The 10,135-nt window shown below is 35.7% G+C and overlaps 1 protein-coding gene across 1 annotated transcript; it reads left to right on the top strand.

Annotated features, from left to right (window-relative positions):
* The first annotated feature begins 2,211 nt into the window (after positions 1 to 2,211).
* scel (sciellin) lies at positions 2,212 to 9,682 on the top strand. Its single transcript, XM_034304546.2, has 23 exons — positions 2,212 to 2,347; positions 3,729 to 3,787; positions 4,120 to 4,222; positions 4,426 to 4,488; positions 4,604 to 4,699; positions 4,788 to 4,823; positions 5,190 to 5,243; positions 5,390 to 5,464; positions 5,933 to 5,980; positions 6,088 to 6,141; positions 6,230 to 6,331; positions 6,408 to 6,512; positions 6,602 to 6,703; positions 6,780 to 6,884; positions 6,971 to 7,030; positions 7,120 to 7,185; positions 7,306 to 7,371; positions 7,627 to 7,695; positions 7,779 to 7,844; positions 7,945 to 8,010; positions 8,086 to 8,194; positions 9,019 to 9,121; positions 9,202 to 9,682. The coding sequence occupies exons 2-23, from the start codon at positions 3,745 to 3,747 to the stop codon at positions 9,216 to 9,218; spliced, it is 1,608 nt and encodes a 535-aa protein (XP_034160437.2). The 5' UTR covers positions 2,212 to 2,347; positions 3,729 to 3,744; the 3' UTR covers positions 9,219 to 9,682.
* Positions 9,683 to 10,135: the final 453 nt, after the last annotated feature.

The following is a 10,135-nucleotide window of genomic DNA, read 5'->3' on the forward strand; positions in this document are numbered from 1 at the left end:
AGTCTTCTATGGCATAATTATACTTGTATTCATCATTCTGTTTACCAGTGTTACGAGCTGGCATGCACATGTTCAGCATTTCTGTTACCTTCTGTTATGTGGGAACGTTCACTCACTCATATTTTCAGTAAACGCTTATCCTGATCTGGGTCTTGGTGGATCCAGAGCCTATCCTGGGAACACTGGCAATACACTGGGGATACACCCTGGATAGGAAGCCAGTCCATCACAAGGCATGTAAGAAAGTTGCAACTGCATTATTCTTTTAGAATATTGAGAGCATACATTATATGGACAAAAGTTTGTGGACACCTGACCCTAACATTCATTCCAGTTCATCCCAAAGGTGTCATCCCAGGCAGTCACCATTCCAGTTCATCCCAAAGGTGTTCAGTGGGTTGAGGTCAGGGCTTTGTACAGGCTACTCGAGTTCTACCACTCCAACCTTGGCAAAACAAGGTTGAAATAATATTTTCCTTTGTAATTGTACCATCTAGTAGTGGTGGGAGTGCTGACACCACTGTGTTTAGGTAAAAGCCATGTTAAAGGTGCACTAGTAACACCTGAATAATAAGACAATGAGATATGATTTCAACATATGTACCAGTGCAACAAAACTCACTCTCTTTCACTCACTTTCAGTAAGCACTTTATCTTGATCAGGGTCGTGGTGGATTCAGAGTTTATCCCAGGAACACTGGGTGTGAGGCAGGCATACAACCTGGATGCGATGCCAGTCCATTTCAGGACACCAGGACACACACATTCATACAGTGATTCACACCTAGGGGCAATATATCTTAGCCAGTACACCTGCTTGCACGTTTTCGGGACATGGACACGGAGAACATGTAAAACATGACACCGGCTTGGGACCCTGGGACTGGGAGGCCGAAACGATACCCTCTATGCCACTGCACCATGATGCAAAAAACTGTCTGATTGCTTCTGTCATCTTTATTAAATATAATAATTGTTTTTTGTTTTTTTGGGTTTTTTTTATTACATGGGCACATTTTAGAGCAGGAGTTGGCAATCATAAAAGGGCCAGTGTGGCTGCAGGTCTTCATCCCAACCAAACAGAAGCCACACCTGATTCCATCTGTGGCTGAAAACCTGCAGCCACACCAGCCCTTCGCAGATAAAACTGGACATCTCTGTTTTAGAACAAAGATTAGATGACATGCAGAAGTATTTCACATAACACAATTTAGAATTATGCCAATTATAAAAGTACAAAATACAAATACACCCTTATGCCCTTTATTCTTTCTGTAGTTATCAATGTATTTACAATTTTCTGTAACATTTTTTCTTCTTTTTTCCTTTTTGTTTTTATCTCTTTTTGATTTTGTCAGAGTGTGTACAAATGAAATTTGCAGTCACACCCAACAAGAGTTCATATTTTAGTGCTTGGAATCTGTCCCAAATCACTGAAAGTGACTTTTTCTTTTATTCCTATTTCCCATAAGCCAACATAAACTAAGATATTCTCAGACACTCGAATACCTATACTGAAAAATGTTTATGGAGAGTAAAGATTACAATATTCTTCTAGATATGAATAAGAGAGATTAATCTTACTCAGGAGCAAAGGTTAATAAAAGTCTGTTGTGGTGAAAGAGATAAGAAGTAACATTACGGTAAGACATTTCAGTTGATATTCTGTTTTTGTTTTTAAAGTGGCTGATGTTATGTGGACTTTAGTTAAGTCTGAGTAATAAGTTTAAGATGTTTCAAAAAGCCACAGTCAGTTTTGTTGTTTCAACCAGTATAAAGGTGCATGAGATACAGTTTTAAAACATTGTATGATTAGCAGTATTCCTGCACTCACAGAACAGTTCAAAGGTTACAGCAGTAGAATACAAAGATACTCCCTCTTCACTTATTCATGCTTCACATCTTGAAAGAAAAAAAAAACCCACATTGTTATAATGCTTCACTAACACTGTGTTTATATGTGTACAAATGTGTACTCAGGGAACTTATACGCCTTCCAACATCAGCCACTAGAATAATGTGTTTTTGAATGCTTGAAAGCAAGAATGTATAAAATAGTTTTTGTGACACAGTGCTTCAGAATGTCTCGCCCTCTAAATGGTTTCGACCTCTCCTGAGTATCCTGGGCTCACTTTTACTGATTCACCTGTCACATGTGAGCACCTTACTAATTATAGGTTGAGAAGTGTGTGGATTGCTTAGCATTCATGTTGAAGGACTGGTTTGTGTACAGTGTAAAGCCACACCTTCAGCCGTCCTGCCCAGTTGTTTCCAGCAGGTGAAATTCTGTAAGGGACAAGTTCAGGGAACTTATTCGCATTCCAACATCAGCCACTGACGTACTAAGGTAAGTAGACTCTTGATCTATCAATACTTTTATTTTTTTTATTATAGCTTAAAATACTGCATTGTGTAGTTTTTTTGAAAAGCTTCTTCTTGGAATATTTTATATTATCAATATTAAATATTAAAGGAAACCATCTGTCATAAAAAATCTACATAGATCCTTAAAGGATTCTCACAAACCCACCCATTTCTTTAAAATTCCTTCATAACATGTGCAAATGACAGAAAAATTGTATTATTGTAATACTATATTGTGGTTTTACTGAATAATTATGTTGATTTCTTGTCTTACAGAATCTGATGGATGTTGTGATAGGGATACATAATATAATAATGTAATAGGGGGTAGAACAGTAGATTAATCTGCTATTGCCCTATGTGCATAGTCATAAAAGAGAAGTTAAAATGTCTTACTTTTAATACATTTCTAATTATGTAATTATGGAAATATTTAATTTCTGTCCAGGATCATGTATATTAGCCAGGCTCTGTGGGAATGCTGCATTTCATAATTCATAATTTGAGTGAAAGAGGAATAAATATTCATAAATGAATAAATATTTTATAGAAACCTTCCCTTGCATTGATTTTCTGGCATGTCATTCATATGAGAAGCAATTGGCCTAAACGAAAAGACAAATGAAGGAAGCATAGCACAACAGGCTAAAACGAGTCAGCATGCTAACAAGCCACACCTGAATAATATTCACAATAAAATTTAAATTATATTAAAGCTGGACTTAAGAAACTACTTAAACTGAAGAAACTATCTATTTATTTTTGCATTTCTCAAGTTTCTCAAGTTTGTATTCAATTTCTGTTTACATGAATTACAGTGAAATTTCAGTTTTGGTATGGATATAGTGATGACATGGTTTAAAACACGTAAAAAACAAAAGTATTGTAAAAACACAAGTATTGTATTCCCCTTTGAGAATTACGACTAGATTTTTAAGGATCTAGGACAGGGTCCTGCTGCACTGTAAGTGTTCTGTAGCTGATTATGTAAAGCTCATACACTGCGCGTGTGTTATTATTAAATGGCAGAAAACACTGCTTCCCTTCAGCTGCCAGGGGTATGTTTGTGTAGGGTGTGTCTGATGAGGATCAAGACAGACAAGTTTTCTTTCCTGAAAAGCATGTGTCAGAAGTTAAAGAATAAAGAAGGAAACCATGTTACCAGACATGAGACCAATACAATACCATCTTTTATGGTTCGATAAAATCTGAGCTGATCATTGTTACAAAACATTGCCATTAAGGTGTGGTTTCATAGACCAAAATTGTAGCACAATCTTATCTTGTCTTTTGAAATGGTTGGAAATTTTAGATGGCAACCACTGTCTATTATAAAATGTCAATATTTAATATTTTTCTTTCAGGGCACTAGCATAAACCATGCCTTCCACCATCAACAGGAAATCATATCCTCCTGAGGCAGGTAAGACCATGTGTTATGCCTTTATATGTGCAACAGTTATGCATGTCAAGCTAATAACAAAACGCAGTCACAGTCTTCATTCATACATTGTTCAATGTCGCCACTGTTATTGTACATTAGAGGAACTAAATGTTCATTGGGAGCTGGTTATAGAGAACAAATACGGGAAAAATTATTAATACCCTGTCATTTCTCTCAAACAAGTGTCAATGCTGTGAACAAACCATTCAGGAGCATTTTTTTTCCAGACAACTCACTACGTAACACTCATTGCTTAATTTAGAGACAGATGAGGTAATGAATAATGCATGAGCTATGCTTTGTAACTGCAGACAAGAGCAAGTCTAGTGTGGTAGAGGACAGCAAAAAGAAGACGTCCCTGCTGAAGGACAACAGCTGGATCAAGAAAGATGTGAATGATGACAAAGCAGTGGAGTGAGTTAACACTGAGGCAATACACATACAGACAAATAACAGGGGAAAAAATCCATCTTTTTTTTATGGGGATGGAAAGAGTCAGCTGTTGTCCATTGGGTTTTTGTACCTGTCATTACCACATTTTGCCATCATGGGAATACAAAATATACAAATTATAATTTACGGTAACTGAAACTTTGACCCTTACTGTCTTTTTACAGCCAAAATTCAAACTTTGGAAGAAGTGTCCTGAGCCGGTTTAGATCCTCTGAAAATCTTAGCAGGTATAGAGAACTTCTGGGCCTTGCTCTCTATATTACAACACAAAAGATACCACATTAGATGCCAAACACAGTCAAATACAATTGCGTTGTAATTACAAATTACTTTGTAATTTAGCTCTTCAGAGAAAAGCACCAGCACCATCACCACCACCTCCTCCACAGTCAGTGCCACTGGTCCATCAAGAAAAAATGTCCAGTCCCTGACTAAAAGGTAATATAATCTACAAAATACATATGGAAGAAAAGAAAAATATGAAAAATATTTAATTTTTTTCCACACCATATTTTTTAACTTGTAGATTCAGTGCAAGTCAGGATGAACTGGATTCAAGCAGGTAACATTTAATTTACTTGAATTTTGGTCCATTTATTGATTTGAAATATAATTATAACATATATTTCTTATTCTTATTCAAAGTCTTGCATCTCTATTTGTACACTTGCTCTTAAAAACATTGCAGAACCCCCGCTTACATTACATAGTAGACAGACTTTTATCTGGCAGTCTTTTGGAATGCATGGTCATACCCAAAATATCCAACATTTAAAGTATGCCTTCCGCACCCATCATTTTCCACCTTTATCATTTACCACCTCAGTAGAGTCAAAGACAAGGTAAAACACACCCTGAAAGCCCACACCCAGTGGAATACCACATTCTTTTGCATCATGATAAAACAAACATTATGTGTCTCTTTCAGCACTACTACTACGTCTTTCAAAAATGGCACGAAGACAACTGTGACCACAAGCAGGTAGAGCATTGATTTAAAAAAAAAACTCTCTTTAAAAAAAAACCCAAAAAACAAAAAAAAATTGCTCATTAATTGATAGCACATACAGCTTTGCTCTTATGTTGTTCATTTCTGAAATTACGATGTGTCTTCACACATTTCTTCAGGACATCTGTGAAGTCACCAAACAAAACGGAAACATTCACTGAAAAGATCGTCACAGACTCCAAGACTAATTCTGGGTAAATGCTGTTAGTGCTACTATATTTCAAAACACCTGTAGCTCATTACCAATGCTAAAACAGCAGTCTTGTCTTTAAGTCTGTATTATTTAGTCTTGTGTGCCTGGAAGTTTGATAGCTACACTGATAAGCTTCTGTCACTTAGGTGTCTCATTTATGGCAGGTTACCAGCTAGGATATGTTTTCTTGAGTACAGTTCAGAGACTTCAATTCTTGGCCCCTTGAGGCTCTTCTAAAAGTAAAATGTGTTAACTGTACACTCAAGTCATTCCCTGGCTGTACACTAATGATTATAATAGTATTTAATTTTGATTGATTTTTGTCTCTGTCTTTAAATGTAGTATGTACTATATGTAGTATAAGCTGCACATGAAAATTTATTTTGTATAACTTTACAATTTCCTCTATTCAATAAAGTAAAAAAGAGGGTAATTATAATAAATATAAATATATTTTATTTATTTGAAGGAAAATTCAAACTCAGCCACCTACACCTGTTGAGGCAACTACCAAAAGGTACTGTATATTTTAGGATAATAATTATCATATAGGAATATTATATATGAAAAAAGTTCTAACCAGCAAAATAACTGTCAATTAATATCTGTTCATGAAAACTCAAGTGTTACCAAGAGAGAGACTGTCACTGTAACTACTTCCAAGGACAACACAGTTCAGTGAGTGCTGAATTCTTGTATGAACTGTTGCCTATTTTGTTTCATTTTTTATCCACATAACTCTACATAACACTCTTTTTACGCTCAGAGAGGACATAAAAACTGTCAAACCTGCAATACCACTCTCACCCACCAAGACAACCAAGACAGAGACTGTCAAAGTGATTACTTCTAAGGATAACACAGTGCAGTAAGTGGGGAATTCGTGTATGAACATTGCTTATCGTGTTTTATTTTCTATTGTATATAACTTTTTTTTTTTTCAGAGGAGACAACAAAACAGTCAAATCAGTGACAACACCAACCTCACCCACTAAGAGTACCAAGACAGAGACTGTCACTGTGACTACTTTTAAGGACACCATAGTTCAGTGAGTGGTGAATTCCTGTCTAAAGCATTGCCTATGCTGTTTCATTTAGTAATGTATATAACTCTATATAACATTCTTTTTATTTTCAGAGGGGACATGAAAACTGTCAAACCTGCAACACCACTCTCACCCACAAAGACAACCAAGACAGAGACTGTCAAAGTGATTACTTCTAAGGATAACACAGTGCAGTAAGTGGGGAATTCGTGTATGAACATTGCTTATTGTGTTTTATTTTCTATTGCATATAACTTTTTTTTTTCTCAGAGGAGACAACAAAACAGCCAAATCAGTGACAACACCAACCTCACCCACTAAGAGTACCAAGACAGAGACTGTCACTGTGACTACTTTTAAGGACACCATAGTTCAGTGAGTGGTGAATTCCTGTCTAAAGCATTGCCTATGCTGTTTCATTTAGTAAGGCATATAACTCTATATTACTCTTTATATTTCAGAGAAGAGAGCAAATCAGCTAAATCAGCACTACCAGCCTCACCCACCAAGAGCATTACAAGGTAAATGCAAATGACTTTCGCAGACACTTTAACCTGGGTCATATTATCACTCTGACTTTCTGATAAACTCTTGTTCTTATCAATTTCAGCACAACCTATACAAGTACTACTCCAACTTCTAAGACAGAGTCCCATACCTTCAGCTCCAAATCCAGGTGATTTGTCAGTATGACCTTTAGATGGCACATAGATTAACAAAAATACTGGAATAATTACACACATAGAGGAGCTCATAATGCAGAAAGAGCATACATTGATTTAATAATTTCTCCTAGTGCTGAAGACCAGTTGTTTGACACCCTCATACCCACATCCATCAAATCAGCTCGTGCATCGGACAGGTATGGCATCTAGGGTGTTGCCCATAAATGGTATTTTTCTTCGTAGTTGCTTTAGACATAATCTGTGCTACCTTTAAACTATTTTGTGTATCGGATCGGTTCACAAGAATGCTAAAAGCAGCAGAACCAGTTCTACAATGCACGCTAGAAGGTCTTACAAAGACAGCATGTATGCATTCTCATTTAGACTCCCGTATCTGCATGATCGTTTGAGACCTACAGATATTTCATTATGGCGTTATATCATTTTTACAGGCCTGAAGACTATACTTCTGAAACCGTGGTCACCGAATCCATGAAGACCTACTCCTCCACATCTGACAGGTACAATTTATTTCATTAAGATTAAGCACCATATGTTGTTGAAGTACTGCAGACACTTTAATTTGTAATCTTTTTATGCACAGTTATGAATATAGAAGTCGTAGGGGCTCCACAAAAACCTACACTACAACAACTTACACAGAGAGCAGGTATATTGAGAGAATTGTTTAACTAATATAGATTTTTTGCTAAATATAGAATGTGAAATTTGAATTTTGGTGCATAATCTGGTGCATAATTTCTCTGCAGACCTGAAGATCTATCGGATATCTACAAATCGAGAACTGTTGAAACGGTTTACACATCACCTGAAAGGTAAATATACTGGACTTTACACATTCTTACTGTTTCTGTGACAGAATATTCACATTTATATCACCTTTTTTCTAGGAAAATCATAGAGAGGGATCTTTGCACATACTGCCAGAAACCAATGCTCTCTGATACGAAGATGATTCTAGAGGATGTGGATATAAAGTGCCATGCTAGTTGTTTCAAGGTAAATGATTTTTTTTGATACATGTTTCAGCATTTGTTATTCATTGTAAGAACGCTTATCTTATAAGAACACATTTTATATTAAAATTGAATACATTGTTTAAGGAGTAAAAACACAATGTGCTATTTGCCAATAATTATTTGTTTGTTTGTTTATCTATTTATTTATCTATCTATATATTTATTTGTTTAAGAACAACACATCATACTTTTTATCCATTTATGGTTAAATTTTAATATTGTGGAATGTCTGTGAAAAAAATTAGTTCTCATTAACACAGATAACAAAAAAAAAATGCAACTTGTAACAGAACTGAGAACCCTCAAGGCATAAATTCCTCTGTTCTGAAGATTTTCTTTTGGTGGAAGACTTAAAGAAACAATTTTATGACAAAAAAGTGCCATCACCGACTGAAGTATTCCTTCAAAATGTTCAATAAATGTCTCCTAAAACAAACCAGGGCACTGTTTATATATTTTTGTTGTTAAATAACAACAGTAAAAAAATATGTTTATTGATAGGCATAAATTATGTGAACCCTGTGAATGAGTTGTTACTATAGAAACAATAGTGGTTTAAAAAAGAACGCAATAATATAAATCTGTGATATTAAATCTTTACAAAAAAAATTAATCAACACCTTCTAACCAATCTGAGTGGAAAATTCAGCTGCAATGTGGTATAATGTAATACCATAATACTATTTAAAGATCATTTATGTTTTTAATTCAAACTTGGCAGACAAACAGTATTGTGTTTAAATCAGCATTTTATATGGCAGTTAAAACTTTAGCATACTCACACACTCTCTGTTCCTGCTCTAGTGTGATGCGTGTAAGAGGCCTCTTGGACACCTGAAGGCAGGGGACAGCATGTGGTTGTACCGCCGCAGTGTGCACTGTGAGGCCTGCTTTGGTATCACCAAGGGTAAGACAAAGTGCTACTCACATGACTACACTGAAATTATAAACGCAGTATTTAAAACAAACACATTTTTTGTCTTACAGGTAAATGGCTTCACTGAGGACAAAACTACTGCAAATCCGTGAAGCGCACATACATGAAGGAATTTCACATAATGTTAAAATAGTTTGATATGGTGAAGGAAAGAAAAACAGTTCTGTATGCATATTGAAAGTACTCTCCCAGGGGTTTTATTAAAAATAACTATTCATTTGATATACAAAAATGGAAAAAGACAGTTTGGGTGGTGGATCTGTTGAAAATGCATGTGAGAGGGGATTTATTTCTTTATTTTATTATATATATATTGTTCTTTTAATATCTCATTTGCTAACTGAAGTGAACTACTGAAGTACTAATTAACAAGTGCAGTAAAGTTATGAGCCACGATATTTTGATATATTATATCAGTGAAATGTTGGGGCCATTTCTTTGGGCTTCTTTTTAATTTTTTTGTTTAAAAATAAAAATATTACCCCATGTTGGTTTGACCTGCCAATAAAATATATTTTTGATTGGTGTAAAGCATTTCACTTATTTAGTGGCATAATCCATGCCACAAAGAACTGGGGCTGTTCTAAGAGCCACTTTAATAGGAACACATGTACGCCTGCTCATTTGTGCAATTATCCAATCAGCCAGGTGAAGAGCTTAAGTTAATCTTAATCTTAATGTTTAAGTCAAACATCAGAATGGGTAAAAATGTGATCTGAGTGATGGTGGCATGGTTGTTGGAGCCACATGGGCTAGACTGAGTATTTCAAACATCCAGTGAGTAGCAGTTGTATGGGTGTAAACACCTTGTTGATGAGAGAGGACAGAGGAGAATGTCCAGACTGGATTCAGCTGGCAGGAAGGGTACAGTGACTCAAATAACTACTTTTTACAACTGTGGTGAACAGAAAAGCATCTCACACAACACATCTGAGGTGGATGGGACCACATCTAAACCAAGAACAGAAATCTGAGGCTACAGTG

Source organism: Pangasianodon hypophthalmus, chromosome 5 (assembly GCF_027358585.1).
Source record: "Pangasianodon hypophthalmus isolate fPanHyp1 chromosome 5, fPanHyp1.pri, whole genome shotgun sequence".
Lineage (NCBI taxonomy): Eukaryota > Metazoa > Chordata > Actinopteri > Siluriformes > Pangasiidae > Pangasianodon > Pangasianodon hypophthalmus.